A 25669-nucleotide genomic window follows, 5' to 3' on the forward strand; every position below is an offset into this window, starting at 1 on the left:
TCAAGGCCTTCTCAGGTATCTGAAAATCTAGTCCTCCAGGATTGGGGGGGGGGAGCACAAAAAAGAAACTGGGGGTTTGAGGAGGGAATCCTCATTGCTGAGGCAATCAGGGCCACTGCAGGCTAATGTCAGCTCCTGCAAATGTGCAATTGTTCAGGGATGAGAGAAGCAGTAGAAACTGCTTCTGCAACACCCATCTGGTGACCAGAACTTTAGATGAGACATATATCCAGATGCCAGTCTCCTCCTGCCTTTCAAGAGAGACAGAAGTGGACTGTAGAAGTGAGAATTTATATATAACGAGGCAGAGGCTGCTGGCCTTTGACTAGAGAGGGGTGAACACTGAGCCCACCTTAGTGGGTAGTCAGAGATGTTAATGAAGCAGCACAGAGTACCAGGGCTACAGGGGTAGGCTGTGGGCCGTGTTAGGTTAAGCGGGACACTTAAAGCCAGCCTGCCTTGAGACGTGTTCTCTAAAACTCTACTGGTACGGGAAGCAGGACCCAGTGCCACTCGGTTTCAAAGATTCCACGTGAAGGAATTAGGATGCAAGCAGTCTGATCCAGCCGGACTGGCACGCCTGTAGGTATGGTAAGTAGAATCTACGCAGTCCACCTGAAACGAAATGCCACCGGGTAGCTGCTGATGTTAAATCTTTAAAAGGGAAAGTAACAATTTCAAACCAAATAAAATTAGAAGCTAGGAATATAGAAAAGGTATAAAAGACCATTTAAAAAGTCTTGGGAATCCCCAAATGTACTCAATAGAAAAATTTCAAGTGAAAGAACAAAAAGTCAAAATGAATTAACTAACAAAAGAGGCCTCCAGAGAGAAAAATGAAAAAAAGCAAATGGAATTTCTGAGGAAACCAAGGGCGGAATTGTAGAAATGTTCAAATTGGGCAAGCAGAAAACTGGCAGGTCGGGGTGACTTCTGCCCGACTCTGGAGGAGGCCCACAAATAGCGGTTCTCACTCCTTCACAGGACAATTTTGGTAGAGACCAGAAACTAGAGACAGACTCATGACATAATTGAGAAGACCTAACATGAGGAGAAGGCAACATGATTTCTAAAAGGAAAAGTGATATCTGAAGCCCTAGAGGAATCAGAGATAAAGTCTGGGCTTCAGTCAAGTTGGCCTGGGTTGGAATCCTAACTTTGCCTCTTAAGAACTGTAGGGCCACGGGAAACTCATTAATCTATTCAAACCTCAGTCTTCCCATCTGAAAAATAAAGACAACTTTACACGGCTGTTTTAAGGATGATATGCTAGTGTGTAGCACAGATAAGAGATTAGCAGGCACTTCTCTAAATAAAATCTAAAGTTCACATTTTTAAAGATTGATTTGGAAATGAGAAATGGATAAAAATGGCAGGTAACATGTTTACATAAGGCAGTCTTTAGAGAAAAATAATCCAACTGTATTTTAAGTTAATGAGCTATCTTTCCCATCTTAATTCCCGCAGCACTGTCTGTACCACTCAGTTTGCTCTAACCCGCACAGAACTTCCTATTCGATCATCTTTTTGCTCACATTTAGTCTCCCTGACCAGATTATAAACTGCTCAGGTAAACACTGTTGCCAAACTATCAATTACAGTCCAGATCTTGAGTCACTGTCAACAGGTCCCTGAAGACCTGATAGTCACGGGTGCCAAAATAAAGGTAGCCAGCATTAGGGTACAGAAACCAAGAGTAAACCTAATCGTACCCTTGCCCAGAGCTGTGGTTTGGCTGCAAATGGGATAATGTCTGTGGTTTTGGCTGCTTGCACTTCAAGACTGACATCAGAAAGCTGCAGAGAAACAGCTCAATTTCCAAGTGGGTGGAAGTGGTTTCCTGAGAACAGGATGAAAACACGGGGATTCCAAGGTTTGACAAGGTGAAGGCAGAGGAAGGATACACTCTAACCTGCAAAACCTTTACATTACAATATTGCATTGCCATGGGCTTGTTCCTCCCAGTCAGAACATTATAAGCAGGCAGCATCCTTCTTGAAAAGTCTTAAGACAAAATACTACTTGGAATACTGCATGGAACCTGCCCAAAGGCAGGAAACAGAAGCACGAAAATAGTACAGTCAGCCTGACCAACACATTCACTGGCAAACACACCCGAGATGAACAGAGTCTGGGGAGACTGTGGCTACTTAGGAGGCCTTCCTGGCAGTTAAGTGGTTATATGAAGCAGAACCTCTCCTTGCCCAAGCCCCTCCATTGCCTGGTAGGAACAGCCAGCTAGGTGTTGACCTGTGTGTTCCCTCTACCTCCCCTCTCATCCCTCCCTCTTTTCCTTTGACAATGACAGCGGTGTTGGGGGCAGAGATGGACACCAGGTAAGCAAAATTGAAGGAAATAAATGGGTCATGCACTCTGAAGGGAGACCTGATGCTGAAAGTTCAAGAAACCAAGGTGGACATGTTCTTACATCTTGATCTGGGTGGTGACTACACGGGATCATACATATGTAAAAATTCAGAGCCGCTCACTTAAGATCTGTGCATCTTACTTATATACTCTACCCCTCCATGAGACACCAAAACCAAACAACAAGCTCCCTCTGTTTGCTATCCTTTATTGAAGGGTCCCACATCCTCATGTGACCCCAGCCAAACCAGAAACCAGACAGGTCCTCCATTTATAGCAGGAGGACTGGAAGGGGAGGGGAATGACTTATGATCTGGCCACACCTCCCTGGAAACAGAAACCACCACAGACAGACAGACAAGGGCTGGGGAAGAGAACTTGCCTCACTCTATGTTCTCTCCCTGTTGCCCCCACTTGAAAAGAAAGTCAAACACTGGCTACACAGCATCCCAGCCCCCACCCCACCCATAGCAGCGTTTGTGGGACTCCCCTCTGCAAGGGGCGGCCCCAGGCAGCTTCCCATCGCTCTTCCTTCACTTTGGTTTGCTCCTGGCAACTCCGTGCCCTCTTCCTTCCTTCAGCCTCCAGCCCCTCACTCACCCATCACTCCCAAGTCATCTAGCACCTACTCGAACCTTCTCTCTCATCTCTAGGGCCTCCCTGCCCCAGGGCTTCTGGGGAAGCAGCATCTCAGGCATCTTCTCTCCTCCCAGCAAGGGGCCCCAGCCAGGCCCTCTCTGCCCAGGATGTGGGACTCACACAGCTGCCCCACTCTCCTTGAGGTCAGGGGCTGAGCGCTGCCGTCTCATTCTCGGGGGAGTAGTGTAAGGGGGGTAGCGGGGCCCTGGGGGCCGTTGGGCTGGGTATGGTTGGGGCTGCTGGGGATAATAATTGTGCTTTTTAGGCTGGAAGTGCTGGGGTTCAGGCTGCCCAGAACCTCCTCCCCGAGATCGGCCCCCTCCATCCAGGGAGTTCCTGCGGGGACGGTGGGACCTTCGGGGACTTGGGGGCCTGCGGGCAGGGGCAGGGGCAGGGGCAGGGGTGGCCAGTGGGGGAGTAACCTCCTCAGGGGGTTGGGGTGGAGCTGGGGCTTCCCCGCTGCCCATCCCTGGCCAGGACTCCCGGTGCTGGGGGTTGCTCTTGAAGGGGAATCGCAGCTTACAGTCGTGAGGGGGCACAAAGCGGGCTGGGGGCCTGCGTAGTCCCCCACCCCGGCCCCCAGAGCCCTGCAGTCCTTGCAGCCGCAGCTGCTCCTGCTTGAGCCAGCGAAGGCGGCCACGACGAAAGGCAGGGTCCTCCTCCATGAGCCGTGACACCCGCTCCCAGCTTGACAGGGGTGGTGAAGTAGACCGGGCTGAGGGCACGTGGTCACTGGGGACTTCATCCTGTACCACCTCTGACCCTGGGGGCATGGCCCAGGTGGCCTCACTGGCTTCTTCACTCTCATCCTCGTGATCCTGGGAGGGGAGGGGAGAGACAAGGAGTGTGAGAAGAGCTGAGTCTCCTGAGCACAGCGGACTTGGGAGAAGTCAGAAGGCCCTGCAGCGGCTGGATGTCAAGGGGTCCCCAGAGGGGTTCAGAGATAAGGGAGCTAGAATAGTGGTTGAGGAGCACAGGCCCGGGAGCCAGGCGGTCTGAGCTGAATCCTGGTATGCCACTGCACAGCTGTGTGCTCTGGAACTTTGGTTTGTGAACTCTCTGTGTTCAGTCTCTTCATGGGTGAGACAAGGTCAACAATAATAGCAGCTACTGCATAAGGTTGTTCTAAGAATTAAATAAATTAAGCTATGTAAAGGTTTTAGAACAGTGCCTGATACATAGTGGGCGCTCAGCAAATAGTGCTGAGTAAATGATGTGCCCTGGGGATATGACAGTCAACAAAAAGGGAAGAAAAATACTTGCCAACATTTTAGTAGAGTGAGACCATTGATAAGTGAATAAGAAAAATATATAGTATGTACAGTACCATACTTCAATAAAAAGTTAAATATAAGTGTATAGATTTAAATAATATTTAAATGATATTTAAATGATATATATATTATTCTCATTATATAGGAGTACATAAACCTTATATATTTTATATAAATTATACATATTGAGCTGGAGAAGACCAGAACAAGGAAGGAGGATGGGAGGCCAGGGTCAGCTAGCTTCAGTGAATCGCCAGAAAGGGACTCACTGAGAAGTTGTCCTTGTAGGAAACACCTGAAGGAAGTGAGGGGCAAGCTGCGAGACTTTCAGCAGGAAAGGCATCTAGCTGGAGAGAACAGCAGGTGCAGAGGCCCTGAGGCAGGAGTATGCCCAAGTTCAAGGAACAGCAAGGAAGCTGGAGTGGCAGGAGTGGAGAATGCGAGAGGAAGAAGCTGCGTGTGGAGCAGCCAGCCTCCGGCGACCACGAGCCGCTGTGGCTGGCCGCCTGCTGTCCCCCGGCAGATGAGCGAAAGCAGAGCAGCAACTCTGACCTCTGTAGCCCAGGCGGCTAGCACGATGCCTGGCACACAGCAAGCACTCAAATATTTGTTTGTTGAGTGAATACATACAAACCAGGGATCAGTGATAACGCTGCCACTCACAGGGCTACTGTGAGGATCATGTGGGGTAACACAGGAAAAGTGCTCAGCACAGCGACTGCCAGAATAAATGGTCCCCATGGAGAGAGGAGGGCATGAGTATGCGCATACGTGAACATTCATCAAGCAGTAACTTAAGAATGGTGCACTTTACATCAGTGTTTCACAAGCCTGACTGTACCGCAGAAACACCTGGGTACTTATCATAAATGTAGATTCAACCCCAAAGATGCTGACTCAGAAGGTCTGAGGCAGAACCCAGGAATCTGCATTTCAGTTAGTGCTCTGGTGATCGAGGTATATAATTCACAAACTACACTGAGAAAAGTCTACTACACGTCAGTCAATTTTTGAAAGCAAGAAGAAGAAGGAGGTTACAGGGAGATTCAGATTCTGAAAGGGAGTAACTGAGGCAGGAGAAAGCGGGCCAAGGCCCTCAGTACCTGGGTCAGGGGGATGACCCTCTCCATGCGGAGCATGCGGTCCCTCAGGGCCTGCAGCTCTCGGTCCTTGCTGCTGTTCTGGAGCTTCACCTCCTGCAGAATCCCGGTCAGCTTGTCGATGTGAGCCCGGAGGTCCTCCACCTCAGCCCCGCGGGCTCCCTCCTCACCACCGCCACCCCCACCTCCGCTGCCTTCCTCCTCGCCCACTGTGTCCCAGACATCCCGGGCCACGGCCCTCCAGGCGTCCCCGGGACCCTCCGGCTTGCCATAGGTACGACACAGCTCCCGCATCTTGAGGGCAGCCAGGGCCTCAATCTCAGCCCGCCCGTGGCGGAAGTCAGCCAGGGCCACCTCGTAGCAGATCTCCTTCACTGCCTGCATCTTCAGATCAGCCATGGTGGCCCAGCGGGGGTCTTTGCCCTGCAGCCGCCGACGCTGAGGAATCTGATACACCCTGCGTGGGGCCCTGCGCTTGCCACTGCTGGGCAGGCCACAGCGCTTGACAATGGTCTGGACTGTGGTGGGTGGCAGCTGCTCCCGCAAAGAGGAAATGAGCCTCCAGCTCTCTTCACAGGAGCGCTTGTCAGAGTCGTCCCCACTGTCAGAGTCGGCATACTGGGGCCAGAGAGAGAGAAAACAGGGAGAAGGGTAAGGACATCCCAAAGCCCTTGAGTCTCAACATCTGAAGCACCCATCACAACCGGCACCCTTGGGTGAGCTGCTTAATCTCTGCTCGTTCACACAACAGAAATGACACCACTATCTCCCTCACAGGTACACTTTGGGTGGCTGGCAGAGAAAGTGACCAATAAGTATAAGCTGCAGCTACAGCAAGTCTAGATTTCTTGCATATGTGTTACCACTCAGGATGAGGTTCAAGATTTAAAAGTCCACGTAAAGAACAATCTTAAATAAATACTAGTGCAAGTGGTACTTGGCTATGGTAAAAATCATAAAGGTGTCACAGGATCAACTGGAGCCTGGGAAGCCCTGGGAGGAACTCTAGTTCCCTGCACACAGTGTTCTCCCCAGGTCACATTTCTCTCACAACCGGCTCCCCCTACATGCCATCCTCACCCTCGTCCCTATGCCCACTCCCCCCTCTGGCTCACAGTGTGAACCAAAAGCAGAGTCAGGCTGCAGCGCTCCTGTGCCGCCAGCCCACCTCCTGCCGCTGCATGCCCCACCTGCCCAGCCGACTCCTCACCAGGCGCTGCTGCTCCAGCAGAAGATCAGCCTCTTCCTTCTCTTTCCGGTACTGATTCTCCAGATCCTGCAGCCTGGGATTATGGAGGGAGTGAGGAATAGCTGTGTGGGATTCTGGAGCCACCTCAGTGGGGTATCCGACAACAGGATGCTGGGGCTGAGGGCCTGGGGACCTGGGAGGGATAGCCTAGAGGGCCGGGGCACAGAGCACCCTCTCTTCGCACCTCTTCTCCATCTCCAGCTTGATGTCAATCCCTTGCTGCTCCAGCAGTTCCTTCTGGGCAAAGTTCCAGTCCACAGGCTCAGAGGGTGGTCCTGGGGGTGGGGGGACCCCTCGCTCCCGTTCCAGCCGTGCCTGCTCCGGGTGATTGAAGCGGAAAACGTGGTTCTTGCCCATCACAATCCTATTCCCTGGAGATGGGAGGAGGGGAAAGTGGACTCGCTCCCCCATAGCAGCAAACTCATCCCCATGCCCAAGGTGTACAGGGTCTTGTCCACAGTCCCCTGACAACAGTTCTCTCATCACACCAAGTCTGAAGGTGGTCTAAGCCAAGGCTCCTCCGGCTGACACCAGGAGCCACCCCGTCCCTGACAGCCAAAGGGGACTGGAGGAGTTTGGCACCCTCTTCCTGTTTTCCCAGGACAGCAAGAGAAACCAAAACCTGACTCCTTGATCTTCACTCTCCAGTTCCTTCTTCATGTCCCCATGCTGCTTCCTATTTATTTCTGGGTGCTGCCCTAAGATTCACCAAGGAAGCTCTGCCCTAGCACTTCCTGTGCACAGCCATGTCCAGCACCCTCACTCTGTAACACTTCCTCTACCTGACTTCAGCACCAGTGGCTCGGTCACCAGTTTCCCATTGACATAAGTCTCAGCTCCTTCACAAGGCTCCAGGGTGACCACCACTGAGGGAGAAAGAAAAAGGAAAGGAAGCAATTAGGTCCTGGGGGTGGGAGGTTTATGGTCATACTCTCATCTTGCATTACCCCCAAAAATACATGCACCCCCAATCCCACCCCCCAGTACCTGTTAGGGGTGCCATGGCCCCTCTGGTGGCAGGCAGCAAGGGAAAGGAAGAGCAGAAGGAGGATTAGAGCCCCAGCTAAAATTCCCAGGAGCCTCTGCAGGGGCTCTGTACTCACCGCCCACCATCCTGCCCACAGCAGCTTAGCAAACCAGTAATTCTCAGGGGCTTCATCTCATAGCCAACTGGTCATCAGGCCCTGTCATTTCTGCCTTCCAGGTGTCCATTCCATTCCTTCCAACTAGCATTTTCCCTGGCTAGGCCTGGATTCTTCTAGCAGGTTCCTAGCCCACTTCTGTCTAATGCATCCTACAAAACGCCACCAGACTAATCTTCTCAAGCCACAGCTAACAAACAGATCATTGTCTTCACAGAACAAGATAAAGTCAACCCAACCCAAACATTTACCAAGGTGCTCCTCTGAACAAATCACCAAGCCTACTGCTTGCTGAGACACAAAGATGCATGCGGCAGCTTCCTGTCCTTGAGGAGCAGTGCTTGATGTCAGAGAGAGAGCCCTGTATCCCAAAAATACAGGCTCTGTGACTCCTTAGCTGAGGGACACTGAACAAGTCACCCAACTTCTGTGAGATATAAAATGGAATCATGCCCAGCTGGTGTGGCTCAGAGGTTTAGCGTCAACCCATGCACCAGGAGGTCCTGTTTCGATTCCCGGTCAGGGCACATACCCAGGTTGAACTCAATCCCCAGTGGGGGACACGCAGGAGGCAGCTGATCAATGTTGATGTCAACGTTCTATCTCTCTCTCCCTCTCCCTTCCTCTCTCTCCAAAATCAATAAAAACATTAAAAAAAAGCATTGGTCTCACATTAAAAAAAAAAAAAAATAGGAGCATGAAAGACTTCCCATTCTATAGCTCATAGAAGTTAGCTCAGAGTGGTTGAAAGCCGAAATAAAGTGATATGTGAAAATGAGTTACTATTTATGCTAGAAGTAAGAGAACCCAGAATGAATTAGATAAGGCAGAGATGGGAATACTGACGCTACGGGAATACAAAGAAAGCAGAGAGCAGCTCAGTTTGGCCACAGAGGACGAGAAACGATTATGGGAAAGCAGGAGTTTCTGAGCCAATGCTTGAAGGGAGCCTCACATTTGAAGGCGAAGAAATGATAGAAAAGAGAAAAAAGAGAGAAAGAGCTAAGGCATCACCGTATTCTCCAAAACAGCAATGAAAGGCGGCAGCAGAGGAGAGCATGGTGTGCCTGTAATGGGTACCGGTCTACGCCCACCCTTACTCCCTTGTCATGCCCCAAAATTCATTCATCTGTTCCACAAGTATACTGCATCCTTACTATTTTCCAGGAACTATTGGAAGTCATGGAAATAGTAGAAATAAAACCCCAAATCCTTGCTCTTACAGAGCTCACTTCCAGCAGGTAAGACAGAGAGCAAATGAGTAAGTCAGGAGGTAACCTAAAGTCAGGAAGATAAGTGTTACGGAGGGGAATGGGGTCAGGCAAGGAGAGGAGTTTGCCCCAGCTGCCAGGACAGCCTTCTCCATGTTCACAGCAATCCATACTAAGGCAGCCCATAGCAGAGCTCAGAGCACAGCCCTGGAGCCTGACATGCTATATTCAAACCCAGTTCTGCCATCTTCTAGCTATACTGGTGTTGGGCAAATTCCCTAATCCGAGAGCCTCAGTTCTCTCACCAGAACTGCATGAGAAAAAGCAAAGGCACAAAGTAGATGGTCAGTGATAACTATTCTAGGTTCGCACCCATCTCCTCTGTCAGTCTTTGGTCAAGTCTTCAATCTGCTATAGGAACAGAGGCCCAAATCGACTGAATCTTTAGAGGCCCCAATCTCTGAGGCTCTACTGATGGGGCTCATCAGCGCTTTTATTGATGCAATGGTTTTTCATGACCATCTGTCATCTCTCAAAACACACTCTGAGCTCCTGAGGGTGGGCTCACTCCTCGGCCCTTGGATGATTTTGGTATCACCCCAGCACATGACTTAAGGTAACAGCAGAACAGGAACTCGGCAATAACTCCCTGGGCTGAACTGATTCAACAGCTTTAGCCCACAGTGCCAGAAGCATTTGCTGCCACTGAGGACCTGAACCAGACCAGAATGACGGCATTAATCTGCTGACCCTGACTTGACTTGGGGTCAATACAATATACAGATGATGTACTGTAGAACTGACTACCTGAAACCTATATAATTCTATTAATCAGTGTTACCCCAATAAATTCAATTTAAAAAAATAAAAATAATCTGCTGACCCTGAATCAACTGAAGCCCAACAGGCATGTCTTAAACCTGAGCTGTAAGCCACACAATAGTGTCTTTTCTTATTTTTAAAAACGTGCTGACGTAGCATGCCCCATCCCCCTGTGCCCTCAAAAGCATCAGACTAGGCACTGTTTTCAGCTTTGTGAGACACAGGCATGAGTTCAAGGTGATGAATAGCTCATGTGTAACATCTGCCACCCTGCCCAGCACATTTCCTACAGCTCAACTTCACTTGGGACTAACTGAACACAAATCATTGTTTTTTTTAAAAATGATCGAGAACAAAATGGTGACCCCGAAATATACCCTGAACCCCAAGAGTACTGTTTTGTTGATGTCAGACAGGCTACTACCTTCACCCTTAGGGCTTGTGACTCTTAAGACCTTTTGCAGCTATGGCCATACAGGGGCTAAAAATCTCTGAAAGTTTTCAATCAGAGGATTACATGGGCCAATTAACTCCCTGAAAGCAATGCAGTCATAGCTGCATAGATAAGCGGTTTTCCAGAGATAAATTCAGGTAGCCCACTGGAGCAAATACAATTTTTCATAAAAAATGACCAGGGTGTTGTTTTAGGATAAAAAATCAAGGAAGAAGGCAGACCTCTCTTCACCAAAATTTCACCCACTGGCATGCCAATGGTCTGTTTCTCACTGTCCCTTGCAGCAGTCTCAGGGTGGGTGCAGACAGCTGGCCCTTGATATTCCCCCACTGCTTACCATAAGCTCAAAGCCCCTATGAGGGTGAGGACACATGTTCTCATACACGGCTGCACACCCAGTGCCCAATTCAGTGCGTGAAACATGGGACCTGTCTCTCTCCTTGTCTGGTCATTCCACTCTCACTCCCTCAGCCATTACCTTCTCCATCCGGCTGAGGGATGCTCCGGAACAGACAGTGTTGCTCCCGAATGAACTTCCCAGTCAGCTTGATGTCCACATCTACCTGGCCGACCCTGGGAAAGCAATGGCCAATATTTCCTAAGCAGGTGGCAGATATTCACCAAGCCCCTTCTGAATACAAGTTCATCCACTCTATAAGCCAGACATATTTCTGCTTCACAGATGAGGAAGCTTAGGCTCAGAAAGGTAAAGTAACTTGCCCAAGGTCACACAGCCCAGCAGTGGTGAGGCTGGGATTTGAACCCAGATCTGCCTGACTCCAAAGCCCCTGTCCTTAGTCACTGTGTTATACACCAGAGGTAGAAAGGGAATCTGGAGCTGGATGGGCGCCCTCCGCCGTGGGTCTCCCACCCATCCTTAGAGCTGATCACCCTGAGGGCTCATTCCCTACCAAGGACAGCTAGTAAATGCCTGTGGTGGGACAGAAAGGGGCATCCTCTCCTCTAACTACAGCAGGTGACTTCAGAGGCACCGAGCCTCAGGGATACATGTTAGCATTAGCCAGTAAAGCCACCCGCAGCATAGGCACTGCCCATAAACAACATGGGCCTGGGACCACGACTGCCTCCACCCCACAAGAATGACGGTGGTGCTAAGGGCTGAGAATGCGGTGTCTAGATTTCCAACACACTTTTATGTTCCAGTAAATCACGAGCTATCCCCACAAGCACTGGGTCAGCTTGGTCCCAGGAGGCATCTTAGCCAAACCAAAGTGGTGGGTGAGGCAGGACAGCTGCTTAGCAGCCAGGCTCAGCAACTTCTCAGGAAGCCTAGAAAGTGAGCGGAACTGTGGAGTCAGCTGTCCTGACATCTGGGGTGTTTCTAGTGAGGTCACAAGGAAAGGTAGTCACTAGTTGTGGCCGTCCCTCTGCAATCACGCCCCAAATTGAGAGGATGCTCACAGGCCACTGAGTAAACGCTACCTGGTGATGCCATCTTTGATGTGGTAGAGCAGACATTCCGACATCAAGGGGTCTTCATTCAGGTTCACCAGATGGGGAGTCTGTGGGAAAGTGGGTTTTCAGGGGAGGGATCCTGAGAGCCAGCCAGGGGGGTACCACAGGGGAGGGAAGGAGCCTCAACAGATATCCCTCCAGGTTCCAGCACTGAGGGCTGCTCTCCCTCCCCTCACTAGAAGAATTCTTCCCCTCTCCTTACTCCCACTTACTCCAACCACTTTCAGGACAGCCTAACCCACCCTCTCCTCACACATAAGAAACCTACAAAATAACCCACCCTTCTACCCCTTTCAAGGTCAGCAACCCTTCCTAAGGTCCCATTTCTTCAGAGGCACCTCAACCCACCCATCTCCTTGACCAGAAACCTTAGAACCTGTCTACCCTCACCTCTGCTTTCCCTGTACTCCCTCTGTCCCCAAGTCTCATCATCCCTTCCTTCAAAATGTATCTTGACACTTCTGGAGAGTACAAGAGGGGACTGGGTTAGGGACCTGGTACTTCCCACCTTTTATTCCAGCTTCAATTTCTTAGGAGCATGGATTACTTTTACAATTATAATTTAAAAATACAAAGCGTCAGTTCAATTCAAAAGTATATAAAACAGACCTGTTTTTCCCATCAGATTTCCCACTCTTCCCCACCACTGCCTATTCCCAGCCCTACTTTACATGGGGCCAGGGTCACTGCAGCAGCTGCCTGTTGCTGTCCCTGTCGAGGCCTCCCTGACCAGATCCACCCACCTAACTGGCTGATCATTATGCTGCTCCACACTGAAAACTCAGCCCATTCCCTTCCCCCAAAGCCCCTTGTCCTGACTTGTCTAGCGTCCCCCTTTGTCCCCCTTAGACATGTAACTCTGGGAAGTATATAAGCCTTGTTCCTTCTATACCCCCCTCAGGCCACTACTGCCAGTCTCCCTCCCTACCATCTGCTGCCTCGGCCCACCCCCCACCCTGCTGCAGACCTGTCTGACTTCCTGCCATCTCCAGGGGTATCCTAGCTTTCCTGCTCATACCACACCATGGCCGTGCCACACTTCTCTACTCAGACCTCTCCAGCTGGCACCCCACGCCCACGTGACTTAAGCCTTTTTATGCTGGTATCCCTGGGCCTCATCCATATCAGGGCCCTAGCCCACCTATCCAAACCCCTTACTGGGACCCTTCTCTCCCCTTCTGTGTTCCCACCCAGTGGACTGCTGAGCACTCATTCCAAAAGACCTCCTCCATCCCTGACCACCCCTGGGAGCTGCTCCCCATGTTCTCTCACCTGGAACAGCCTCCCTCCCAGCCCCACCCCTATCCCCACCTGTGAAAATCATCTACTTCCCTCACAGTCTGTCTCAAATGCCATTTCCTCCACAAAACTTTCCCGTCTTCCAACTGAAGTCAAGATCCTCTGCCTCCTTTCTACAAGGATTTACTTTCTAAAGACCCTGTGAGGTGCTAGGTGGGACACAGAGATGAATCAAACCCCGATGCTGCTGTCCTGTCAGCAAGGAAATCAGAGTCAACTTGGGGAGATAAGACTTGGCAAAGTTACAAGTGGGAAACGGATGCCTCACAGTAGAGTTTCTGATCTTTTCACACTTTCCCTTAGCTCATTAACTCATTCACTCATATGTTCCCAGGTGTTGAGTGCCACCATATCCTGGGGGGGGGGGGGGTGTTCATATGAATAAAGTGAAAACCTGCAGGAGCTCAGAGGAGATTCAAGAGGACCTCAAGGAAAGGCAGCATGGGGTCTGATCTTTGCGAGTAAGGAAGACATGGACATGCAGAACAAAAAGCATTCCAGGTAAAAGAGGAGTGTGAACAATAGCATGGAGGCATGAGAGCACACAGTACAGGGAAAAACAGCCAGTAGTCAGGGCCCCCATATTTTTGGGGTCCCCCAAATGGTGATCCCAAGGTTGTGCCCATGGTGGATATGACCTGTATCCATGTGTCTGCCCCTCCACTCAGGCACCCCAATGACCACTGCTACCACACTTCTTCTCCCGAGGGACTCTCACACCCCTCCCAACCCTGCAGTGTTAGGAATGCCAAACACTGATGGGCTCTGGGAGCAGAAAGTGATCTATCCCTCAGGAGAGGGTACATGATTTAGGGCAGTGCTTTTCAATCTTTGTTCAGCCCTGGAAGTCTTTGTTCAAATGAAACCTTACCTAGAAGCCTAGTATGTCAAGCAGATAAGCAGAGAGCCACTCAGGATAAGCTTGGGGGTAGGGGACCCAGAGTTTAGTCCTGCCCTCCACCCCCACCCATGAAAGAAGCATCAAGCCAGGTTTAAAAATCACCCATTTAAGAAGGCCTGGTCCCTGGCTGGTTTTGCTCGGTGGCTAGAGCACTGGCCCAAGGAAGGGTCCCGGGTTTGATTCCTGCCAAGAGCATGTACTTTGGTTGCAAGCTCAATCCCCGGCCCTGTTTAGGGCGTGTGCAGGAGGCAACCAATTAATGTGTCTCTCTTATCCAAGTTTTTCTCTCTCTTTCTCTCCCTTCTACTCTCTCTAAAGAGCAATGGAAAAAATATCCTCAGGTGAGGATTAAAAAAAAAAAAAAGGTGGCCTGGTGATAGGGGTCCCAGAAAGAGGAAACTTTCCCTAAGGCTCTTGGCTCTCTCCAAGACAAACTAGCTTTTCCCCTAGGACCAAATTCCCCACCCCCACCATTCCCAGGCTGGAGCCACCAAACCCATTTCCCCACCTGTAAGTGTCACAGCTCTCCCTCTTGAAACATACATGCCTTTTAAACATATGAAAGTATGTTCATCCTCACCATTTTTGAGAAAATGCAAAAGTCAAACACCATTTTACCAGACTGGCAAAGATCAAAAAGTAGAAGAGGTTGAGCAAACATGGCCTCCCTCATATGTTGCTTTTGAGAGTATAAAGCAACATGGCTATCATCTTTGGAGGGCACTTTGGCAAAACATCAAAATTTTACACAGCAACCATTTGACCCCAAATCTCCACTTTAGGAATTTTTCCACAGATAAGAGACCTATTTAAGACCACCCATTGTAAGATTGTTTATGGTATTAAAGAATGCGATACAAACAAAATCACCATCAGTAGGAAGCTGGCTAAATAAATCATCCTTCATCAATAGGATATTTCTGACACCATGAAAAAGAACAGAGAGAATTCCAATGTTATGTGAAAAAGTAAAGTACAGTGGTACTTCGGTTTTCTAATGTAATCCGTTCTGGAAGGCTGTTCGAGTTCTGAAACATTCAAAACCAGAGGGATCCACAGCCAACAGCTAGGCCTCAGGATCTTGCCCTCAGCGGAAGCCGCAGGGCATGTTCGACTTCCGAGGCATGTTCGAAAACCGAAGCGTTTACCTCTGGGTTTATGGCATTCAGCAACCAAAATGTTCGTCAATGGAGACATTTGAAAACCGAGGTACCACTGAATAAAGTACGCAACCACTACTATTCCAAAAAGAGGCCATGTATGCACACACACACACACCTGCATGCACGCACACCTGTGTCTAACTGTACATAACCCACACTTGTGTGTGCACTGGCTACCTTCAGAAGAACACATCAGAACCTGACGAGAAGGCTTGCCTCTGGAAGGGGAACTTGAGGGTGGGAAGGAAGAAGACTTCCTTTTCAATGTACACACCTCTCAGCACCATGTGCAGGCTCTTTCTGGTGTTTATCACTTTACAAGAACAATTACAAACAAAAGAAAACAATTCACCCTGCTGTTGGTTCCTGAGCTTCAGTAGGTGGCATCCCTGTGCAGTGAGAGCCCTCCAGGGAAGAAACACCCACCCCATCAGTTTCTCCACTCCTTTCTACCTTTCCTCCAACCCTGCAACTGTGGTGGAAGCTCCTCAAGTACCCAGTACCTCAAGGTACCTGCAAACCATGTTGAGAGACATCTGTACCCTCTCCCCCAGACGCAGCCCTCAGAAGGACCCCAAATCCCTGGGTGCGCACCCAGGTCCAGGACCAGGTCCCTCAGCCCAGCCTGCTACCCTCCATCACCCACCCATAGCTCTCTCTCTACCTCACTGTGCAGTAGGCAAAGCAAACCCCTCTCCTCTTTTCAGATCCCGTTCAATGGTCCCTGCTTGCTCAATTTCCCAGATGGCCGACCTTATGAAACCAGAAGAGGCCTTCTTCTCATAACCTGCCACCTCTTCTAGGCAGCCCCTGTGGCCCTGTCTGCACTAAGCAGTTTCTGACTTAGGGCCTGATCCTATTTTCCTTCCTAAGATGGACCAAACAGACATGGCCAGCTCTCCAGTGGGACTGGAAATTCCTGATTTACTCCAACTGGCCTCCATATTGTCCCTTCATCAGTGTGCACAGCCCACACAGCTGTGCTGACTGGTTACGGCTAGCACCCATTCTGACTGGTCCGTCCCATGCCCTCCTGGTTGTTAAAGACTTTGAATACCATTCCTGCCTCCAGCTGAGCCTGATCACTCCTATCCTGCTTCCTTCCTTCCTTCCTTCCTCTAGGCAAAGATGCACTTACTAAGCACCAGCTACAGAGCAGGCACATGACAGGTGCTGGTGTGCACCATTACTGACACTTCCCTGTGTTTGCTTAGCCTAATGTTCTCCCTGCTCCTCTCTACTCCCAAATCCTGACCATCTTTCAGGCTCCACGTTACAAACCACCTTCTCCAGGAAACCAGTTTCCATCCATCTTTTAAACCTCTCGCTGCATCTACAATTAATGTCTTATAGTTTGGTGCTTACTCCTCGCTATTCCTTTTACAGTCCTGCTTCCCCAAGTTACCTTTTAAAAAATGTATTTTTTAGCTAATTTTTTGAGCATACACCATATGTATAGGGTACAGAATTCAAATGATACACGAGAGTATACAGTGAATAAGTCTCTATCCAACCAACCTCCAATCTCCCAGGTCCTCTCCCTCTCTCCTGGGGTAACCCCTAACCAGTTTTTTCTAAATCCAGAGAAAATTCTACGCATGAACTCAACATACACACATTATGTGAGGCTATTTGTAAATAACTAGATTCTAAGCAGCTCTTGAACCCGCTAAGGGCAGGGACCCTGTCATCCTTCGTGGTCCCTAGAGTCCCTAGCCACAGACACTTACTGAGCCCTTGCCTCTCTGGCTGTCAGATGGAGGGACAGAGAAGGCAGGGGTGGCCAGACAACATAGAGAGGAGGTGGCAGGAGTGGGGACAAAGATGATGCGGGACAACTCAGACACCTCGGAGATCAGGGTTAGAACTTACTGCCCTCCCACCCCAACCCTCTCCTCAAAGCATTCAGGGTCACCTAAGCCTCCCTAGGCCCCTTCACCCAGCACTCACTCACCTTCTTCGGAGAGAAGACACCCACGGTTCCTCCGTCCTCCCGGACAGCCACCCCCATCTCAGCCAGCAATGCTTCTCTGCAGACGGAGAGACACAAGCTCACCTTACCATTGCGACCCACAAACACCTCCCCTACAGAGCCTGGCCTTCCCTTCCCACCCCCACTCCTTCTAGGGCTCCAGCTGTGCCCCCTCCCCTCTCACCTCTCCATCCTCAGGGCTTCAGTCTTGCGTAGTTTCTCCTCCCAGGTTTCATTCAGCTCAGCTATGATCTTCTCTGTTTCCTGGGGGCACGAGGCAGACAGGGATCAGCACAACCTGGGACAAGCACCTACCACAGGGCCACACCAGTCCTGGGATTCCTTCTTCCTCTTCGACCCTGGCTTTGGAGAACTACACTCCCATCAGCCCCCAGCCCTGGCCAGCTCCAGCTTCCCACCTGCAGCCTCTCCATGGCCTCCTCAGGCCCAATCTGGGGCTCAGTGTTGGGGGAGAATGGTGGTTCCAGTTCCCCATTGTGTGCAGGGGGAGATGAGGGTGAAGCTGGGGAAGGGGGAGACGCTATAGCTGGCAGAGCACCTCCAGGACTCCCCTCATCCACCTTCAGTCCTGGGAGAGAGAAACAAGTCAAAGAAGGAGGCTAAGGGAAGATGTAGCTGATTGAAAACATAAAGAAGGCCTCTAAGAGGACCAGTCTTTAAGGACTTCAGAAGACATCTGGTCAACCTCCACCAAACAAGAAGCCTTCCTACTGCAGCCTTAACAAATGGGTACTCAGTCTCTGCTTGCTCCCCTCTAGGGGTGGAGAGCTCATTACTGAACAAGGCAATGAGTTCCTCCCATTGTTGGATGACTTGTACTATCAGAAAGCTATTAGCTATGTTGAGCTAAAATCTGCCTCTGTGCCCGGCCGGGCGTGGCTCAGCGGTTGAGCATTGACCTAGGATCCAGGAGATCGAGGTTTGATTCCCAGTCAGGGCACATGCCCGGGCTTCGGGCTTGAACCCCAGCAGGGGGTGTGCAGGAGGCAGCTGATCAATGACTCTCTCATCATTGATGTTTCCCTCTCTCTCTCTCTCTCTCTCCCACCCTCCCTTCCTCTCTCGGAAATCTATAAAGACATATTTTAAAAAATAAATAAATAAATAACAAAATAAAATAAAATCTGCCTCCATTATATGTGCCTATTGTTCCTAGTTCTGCCCTCTGAGATAAGAGAGACCACACTCCTTCTCCTTTTGCAAGACTACCCTTTAAATGTGGGAGGGTGAACACCATGTCTACCTTATCCTTCTCTTCCCAAGAACAACACTCTTATTTCCCCCACTGTGCCCCTCAGCACCCTGACTGTCCTCAGTGGGATAGACCCAAATACTGAACGCGGAATCCACACCTGATGAAATCAATACAGTTCTACAGCCTCTACACCAGACACCATTTTGTGTCAGTGAGGCTAAGCATTAAATTTTAGAAACCATTCCACTGTTGCGTGTTGTTAAGCTTATAGTCAACTAGACCCTTGAAGTTTCACAAGAAATTCTGTCAAGACATAAGTCCCCGCTCCATATCTGTATCCACGTCACTGAGGGCATGAAGGGCTTTGTGGTCAGTGGTCCCTCCCTGGCCCCAGGACTGGGCAAAGGCAAATGAGGAGAGATGAGGCAAACCAAGGGGCATCCCCGAGCTGCCCCTCCCCTGGAGCCCTACCTCCCAGAGCAGAGGCTGAGAGCCCCTGAGCCATCAGCAGTTCACGTAGCCGAGCCACCTCCTCCTGCAACTCTCGGATCAGCCGGGCATTTGGGTCCTCGTTGATGATGGCATTGCAGCGGATCTGCTTGGTGCGGTCAGCATACCTGGGTGAGGAGGGAGGATCGGGACTGGTGAGGCCCAGACCCAGATGACCTTTGTCTGCTGCCTATTTCCCTCTCTCCCTCCCAGGTTTTAAAATATTGGGGCACGGTTGAGGGTCAACTGTCTCATGGGCAGGGTCCTGAACTACCAGCCTCTGAGCTCTCCTGGCACTTTTCATATGCTGTCCCACCCACCAGAGTCCCACCTGAGGGTGCTGAGAGTCTCTTCGTAATTGATGTCTGCGGGGCTTAGGGCTGCAATCATTGCTGTGCGTGAGTTCCCACCTGTGCATGGAGAGGAGTGAAAGGCTTAAGCTGGGCTGGGTCCTAAGAAAAGTCATACTGGGTCAGGGGGGCCTGAGTGCCCAGGCAGGGGTCTGGCAGGGGCACTGTCCAAGGTAGGGTGATGCTAAGAGTTGTGGAGCTAGCCATAAAATCTGGTAGTTAGAGGGAGCAGGGGTGAGGTCAAGGAGACATCAGACATCTGAGAGATCAGCAGGAGGATGAAGCCAGCTGCGGGTGTGGATCAGAGGGCATCATGGGTGGCCAGGTTAGAGAGGCTCTTGGCTTGGCAGGAGGGTGTGGCCTGATCTCAGCAACAGGACATCTTCAAAGGTCAGGGGAGGGTCAATGGGACAAGTGGAAGATCTGGGATTCTCAAGGTGGCAAGGAGATTTTGTCAGATATATCAAAGGAGGTTAGTAGAATGGAGGCAGGGTCAGCAAAGAGAGAGTAGGAGCCCCTCACCCAAATTCTCCTTGAGCAGCCAGGTGAGCACAGAGTCCCTGTAAGGGATAAAATCCGACTTCCGCTTCTTTGATTGCTGGGGGACAGAAAGGGGAAAGGGGTCAGGGTGGGCCATCCTGTGTCCCTTTACCCGGAGTGCCTTCTCTTCCCACCCCCAGGTCTTACCATATCTGCAAGGGCAGAGATCACCTTCCCTAGAGTAGTCAGAGACTTATTGATGTTGGCACCTTCCTGGAAAGGGATAAGGAACGTGGGGAATGAGGCCCTACTCTCCCACTCTGATCCACTTTCCCTTCCCCTCCCCGCAGCCAGAGTCCCAGGTTAGGATGAGAGACGACTGCACAAGGCCCCCAACACTGCCCCTGTCTGTCCCTCCTAAGCCTCCTCACCTTCAGGCGCATGCCCCGGGCTCCTGAGGAATCAGCCCGCTCACTCCCAGCAAGGTCCACCAAACTGATCTTACTAACCTGGGTCAGAGGAAAAAGGTAGGAGGTGACCAGGTCAGGAGGCTGGCAAATCAGCAGAACACCCAGCAAGGGAATTGGGCCACTGGCAAGGGAGGAGAAAGCAGGAGGGGACGAAGGAAGGGGGCAGGAGAAAATGAAACTTATTAAGGCTACAGTAAGGGGCTGGCTACTCATCTATTGGTTCATTTATTCATTTGCAGATATTTACATGCCCACTGTGTGTCAGAACAAGGGACGATGGGCTCCAAGCCCTTCCGTGAAAAGTTTAGTAAGAAGGACAAACAAGCAAATAGGAGATTGTACCACACTGATCTGACGGGATGGACAGAGGGCTATAGAAGCCTGGAGAAGGCACTCAAGCCCAGCATGGGCAGGGAGGAAGACACAAGGCCACTTCACGACATCACTGTCCCTGTAACTAGGAAGGAATGGGGGGGGGGGTCCCACCTTCTCTGAGTCCAGTCCAGTGAGCTGGTCATGGCAGCGCTGGGTGAAGACAATGGTGAAGACGGCATGGGAACGGCTGCTGGTCTCATTCATGTTGGTGGCAGCCACAGTCCTGGGGGGGAAGGGAGTGGTCACTGGGTCCCACCTCTCACCTTCCTAAGCCTGGTTCCCTTTTCCTCCACTCCACTGGCCCACCTCACCTCGCCTTATTTCCACAGTCCATGAGGTCGGCAATGTCTGCATAGGAGGTCACAGCCAATTTAGACAAGTCCTGCACGTAAGGGCCCAGGATGGGGTGCTCCCGGACCCGCAGAGAGCCCCGGCTCTTGGGGTTCAAAAGGTCTCGTACCCGCTCACAATAGATCTCCATATAGCTCACCTGAGTAGGAGAAGAAAACAAGTAACAGTACAGTGACTACCAGAGAGAAAGGGAGGGGAGGCAGAAGAGGGTATAAGGGAGATATACGGTGATGGAAGGAGACTTGACTTGGGGTGGTGAACACTCAATACAACATACAGATGATATATTATAGAATCATACACCTGAAGCCTATGTAACTTTATGTTACCCCAATAAATTCAATAAAAAAGAAAAGAAGTAACAAGCCAACAAAATACTATGAAACTTACCCTACATTCCACTGAATATGAACCAGGTGATTTCAGCTAATGTACACTGAGCGTAAACTAGGCACCAGGCGTGGTGCTAAGCACTTTGCGTATGCTCAATGACCCACCCAACAACCCTAGGACGGGGATCCCACCTTTATCATTTCACAGATGAACATACTCAGCAGCGAGAGATGAAATTACTTGCTCAAAGCCACAGTTAGTAACTGGCAGGACAATGAATCCCAGGCTGTCTGACTCCAGAGACTGCCCTTTGGTCTTAACCACTCCAGACTCCCCCCCCATCAAGGAACACCATGCCCCCTCCCCACCGCCCACCTAGACCCGAGTTTACCTCCACAGAATAGGAGAGCTCAGCGCTCTGGTTCTTACTAACACGAGAGAAGAGGTCCTCGCAGAGCTGGAGAGGACACAGAAAAGCTGCTGTCCATGGTGCACCTGCGGCACCCAGCACCAGTCCAGGCCCTGTTGAATCCTAACTCAGCCCTGAAGGAGGGGTCATTCCTGTTTTACAGATGGGAAAGCAACCTCAAAGAGGTTCACACTTGCCCAGGGTCACAAGCTAGTATTTGGTGAGCCAGGAAGCAAACCCAGGCATCCTAACTCCAGAGCCTGTGTGCAAGGCCACTACACTGCACAGCCAGGGAGAATTATCACCAACTCTCAGTTATCCTCAACTGGTTTTTTCTATAGTCACCACCTTAACTACAGTATACCAATTTACAGGGAAAGTACACTCACAAGTGATTATGAAACAAGGTAAGTAAGTGGTAAGTGGCAGAACTAGGGTTCAAACCAGGGCTTCCGATGTCACAGTTTTGGCTCTCCTTACTGAGCCTTGTTGCTTCCAGTGGGGGTCCTGGATGTCCAGGTTGCAGCCAACCCCTGCCCCCCCATCACAATCCTTGTCACTAAGGGCCTCAGACAGCCAGTTCTCTGCTCTATAATCCTTAGACCCCCTAGGGGCACCTGATGATGCTCCTGCCCTTGTAGCCCTGCCAGGTCCCAGCATGTACCTGGGGCACAATGCCCTGCTGCCCTGGCTCCTGCCGCCCCATCATGGTGTAGGATTTCCCAGCCCCGGTCTGCCCATAGGCAAAGATGCACACATTGTAGCCTTCAAAGGCGTGGAGCAGCATCTCTTCTCCAATGTCCCGATATACCTGTTGCTGAGATGCAAACTGGGGGTCCTCAGCCTAGGTGGGAAGGGAGTAGAGAAAGACAACAGGAGCCCTAGATGGCTTTGTCATTAGTGTCTAGGTCCCTGGAGGCTTGCCCCATCGCCAATAATTGCCCAGAGGTCCTGTGTGCTTCCCCACCCCCATTATAGTCCTAACCATCCCTGGGGGTCTTATCAATCTCCTGCCAGTCCTAATGATCCCACGGGATTCTGCCTCCCTCATCCTGGTCCCAGTCACAATCTAAGTGTCCTACCCACCCCAATCCCAACCCATCCCCCAGAGGTGGTATTTCCTTGCAATGCTCCCTCCCCAGGATCTAAATCCCCTATCCCTCATTGCTTAGCTCTCCCCCAGCCCAACCACCTCACCGAAGTGTGTGACCAGTAGGAGTAGTCGAAGGTGAAACTTTTGGGGCCATCCTTGCTCTGTTTGGGATTGATGATGGCTGAGGGGACAGGAGAGGGCAAAGGAAGACCAAGGTCAGGTACTCCCAACCTCTGTCCACTGCCCACAATCCCCAGAATCCAGGCATCCTACTACTCCCCTCCTCTGTACTAGTTCATCTCTCCCCTTTAATACTCCCCACCCCCTCCCGCACCAAAGCTAATTTTGGCTTCCTAGGACCCGCCCCCACCAGACTGCCTCCTTGGATTGGGCAATGGAGGGCTCCAGGCCAGCATTCCCCCTCCCAGGGACTAGGAGCATGGAAAGGCCAGCCTGCCCCAACCCCCACCCTTACAACTAGCACCTGCTCTGTGCTGGGCACAGCCCTACTCCGGGTTCGGCCCAGCAGGACTAGCCTGCGTGGTGAGCCTGGCCCACCCTGCCTGTGCCCAGCCAGGCCCCTGGGACTCACTCACAGGTGGTGCTGCCCTGCATGCTGACCACACACTTGGCATCCTGGCTAGTCTCACGGGCATTGAAGGGTCGAACCCTCACTGCCACTTTCACCGAGGCACCAGTCATGACTTCAGATACTTTCACCCTCCTCAGCTGGAGGACAGAGACACAAGAGGTGGTTAGAGCTGCTGGGGGGACCCAAATATTGCCTCACAGTTTCTCTAAGGAACCAGTCTTTCCACTCCCCCTCCAAGCTACCCAACCCCTCAAGAACCCAGTTCCTAGTTCCCTGGCCTTCCTCCCAAATGTCACTCTCCTCAGGGACTCCCAAAGGTGTTCCTAGCCATATCCCAGGTCGCAAAGTTACCTGTCGTCCTGGCCCCAGACCACGGGGGCTGTATCAGTTCTGGCTGCCACCGGCCCTCGTAGGAGAAGCCCCATCCTACACTTGGGGCCTGGCCACGCCAGCTGAGGCTGTGGGGGAAACCCTGGTTGTGGGGGAAGAGTGGTTAGGAGGCACCTGTGGCTCCAGAGATATGTTTGGGGTTGCATGATTAGAGGACAAGAGGTGGGGGATAATGTCAGGAAAAGTAAGAATGATGTCCCTCTGGAGTGGCCGAATGCAATGTGAATCCAAGGGCAGGGATGGTGATATTTTTATTCCTCGCCACTCACAAGCGTACCGAACGTCAGATAGAGAGGCTGGACAGAGGGCAATTCTGAGAAAGGGACTCATGGGCAGAGACACTGAGGGTGGTAGGAAAGGGGAAAAGGGGGGGCAGAAAGTCACAGACACCAAGAAAACAAGAGACACAAGAGAGAAAGTAAAATTGAGGTCATGCCATGAAGGAAATAATGGGAGGAAAAGGAAGGAGAGACACCGAGGCCAACAAACACAGAAATGAGAGAACAGAAAGGGAGGAGAACTCCAGGGGAAAAGCACAAACTGGGAGCCCAGAAGAGAAACAAGAGAGAAAATCCCAAACATAAAATCTACCCTAAAATTCCCACACGGGGTCAGCCAGGGAGAAGTAAAAACCAGCTCCCACCCAGGGCCCACAACCTCCACACAGAGGCAGGGATTGCCAAGAGGCAAAGTCCAAGGGCTGGAGATACAGCCAAGGACTGGGATCCACAGGGCCTGCCTGTGGCCCCAAACCCCTTGCCCAGCCCCCAGCACTTCCTCCTCAGGATCCAGGACAATAGGCAGGGGAGGGCGGGGTCATCCTGCATCCATCCCGGCCAGGGCTCCTCCGTGGAGGAAGCCAGAATACCTGGGTCTTTATGGGGAGGGGAGGGTAACACTGGGATCTGTCTCCCTGAAAAGGGAGAGAAGGGAAAGGAAGCAGGCAGGTCCCATTCCCTGCCTGAGGCTAATGCTATGGCGTCCACTGCCCTGGGGAAGGAGCCAGGCTGGAGCCCAGGAATGTGGGTGATCGGGTGCCCACACCCTGGGAGGAGAGGCTGAGCAGCCTACGCCCACGGAGACAGGGTGGAGAGTTGAGAAGAGAGATCCGGGATGCTGGGGCCCCTTCTGAGGCCCTGAAGGACCCAAACCCGTCATGTTGGTTGGGTCTCACCTCACCAGCCTTGGAAGTGGGGGCGCGGAGTGAGAGGGCTGGTCTGTCCCAGGACAGGAAGGGAGTAGCTGAAATTGGAGGCTTTCTCAGGAAGAACAGCCCTGACCCCCAGACCCTGACTACACTGCTGGGGACACTCAATGGTGACGCCGTTGAGGCCAATGGGGCAGGGAACGGGGTGGCAAGGCTGGGAGACACCGGGGTAAAGGACTAGGGGACAGGTAGGTCAGCCGGAGCAGCATAAAGGAGCAATGTGGTACAGGGAGGAGCCGCGGCAGGGGAGGGGCCGACGCACCCGAACCCGGGCCTAGGGCCACCTGGACCCTGCCCGCCCGGCAGTTCCCACACAGGCCCCGGTCCCGGCCTTTCAGGGAGGCCGTGCGGACCCTGTCCTCCCGACGGCTGCCCGGGGCCTGGCACCTCTCTGCGCCTCCGCGGGACAAATAGCACATGATCCCAGCTCCCGCGGCCAACGGATCCCTGCCGGGTCGTGCAAACGCGGACCCCGGCTCCCCGCCCCTAACCCGACACATTCCTCCGCGGGCGTCCCCTCCCTCGCCCCCCTCCCCCAGCTCTCACTTCGTTGCGGCAGGGCTCCCGGAGCGGCTCGGCACAGTGCAGAGAGACAAACTTTCCGGGAACCGTGAGACCAGAGCGGGGGAGATCTGGGTCCGGTTCAGGGCTGCCCCCGCCCCTCGCCGGGTCCCGGGGCGGCGGGCGGCCGACTCACGCCCCGCGGGCGGCAGCAGTAGCGGCGCCAGCGGCCGGCGCCCGCCCGGGCAGCGCGAGCTGGGGCGGGAGCGAGGGGCGGGGAACCTACGGGCGCGCGCACGCGAGCGGGCGGGCGGGCGCGCGCCGCCCCGAGAAGGGCCCGGGAG

The 25669-nt window shown here is 52.0% G+C and overlaps 1 protein-coding gene across 3 annotated transcripts; it reads right to left on the reverse strand.

The window, feature by feature from the left end:
• Positions 1-2555: 2555 nt before the first annotated feature.
• KIF1C (kinesin family member 1C) lies at positions 2556-25609 on the reverse strand. Of its 3 annotated transcripts, XM_081160989.1 has the most exons (23): positions 25371-25609; positions 23579-23699; positions 23232-23364; positions 22740-22816; positions 22207-22386; positions 21525-21590; positions 20761-20939; positions 20561-20672; positions 20036-20113; positions 19812-19877; positions 19647-19722; positions 19106-19184; positions 18757-18902; positions 17489-17658; positions 17254-17333; positions 17052-17127; positions 11702-11781; positions 10737-10831; positions 7412-7495; positions 6814-7000; positions 6591-6663; positions 5384-5998; positions 2556-3824 (listed from the first exon to the last, which is right to left on the reverse strand). In XM_081160989.1, the coding sequence occupies exons 3-23, from the start codon at positions 23335-23337 to the stop codon at positions 3123-3125; spliced, it is 3327 nt and encodes a 1108-aa protein (XP_081017115.1). In that variant the 5' UTR covers positions 23338-23364; positions 23579-23699; positions 25371-25609; the 3' UTR covers positions 2556-3122. The 3 variants fall into 3 exon arrangements, with proteins under 3 accessions (XP_081017115.1, XP_081017116.1, XP_081017117.1); XM_081160990.1 differs by lacking the exon at positions 23579-23699 and having other exon boundaries at positions 25371-25575; XM_081160991.1 differs by lacking the exons at positions 21525-21590; positions 25371-25609 and having other exon boundaries at positions 23579-23671.
• Between the last annotated feature and the right edge of the window lie 60 nt (positions 25610-25669).

Source organism: Miniopterus schreibersii (assembly GCF_964146895.1).
Source record: "Miniopterus schreibersii genome assembly, chromosome: 16".
NCBI lineage: Eukaryota > Metazoa > Chordata > Mammalia > Chiroptera > Miniopteridae > Miniopterus > Miniopterus schreibersii.

Excerpts from the sequence above, each read along its gene's own strand:
- KIF1C (XM_081160989.1), bottom strand. The coding sequence starts at position 23,337 with ATGACTGGTGCCTCGGTGAAAGTGGCAGTGAGGGTTCGACCCTTCAAT. Across the intron at positions 22,817-23,231 it reads CATGCAGGGCAGCACCACCT|CCATCATCAATCCCAAACAG; the intron begins GTGAGTGAGTCC and ends CTGTCCCCTCAG. Across the intron at positions 7,001-7,411 it reads GCCACTGGTGCTGAAGTCAG|GGAATAGGATTGTGATGGGC; the intron begins GTAGAGGAAGTG and ends TCCCATCTCCAG.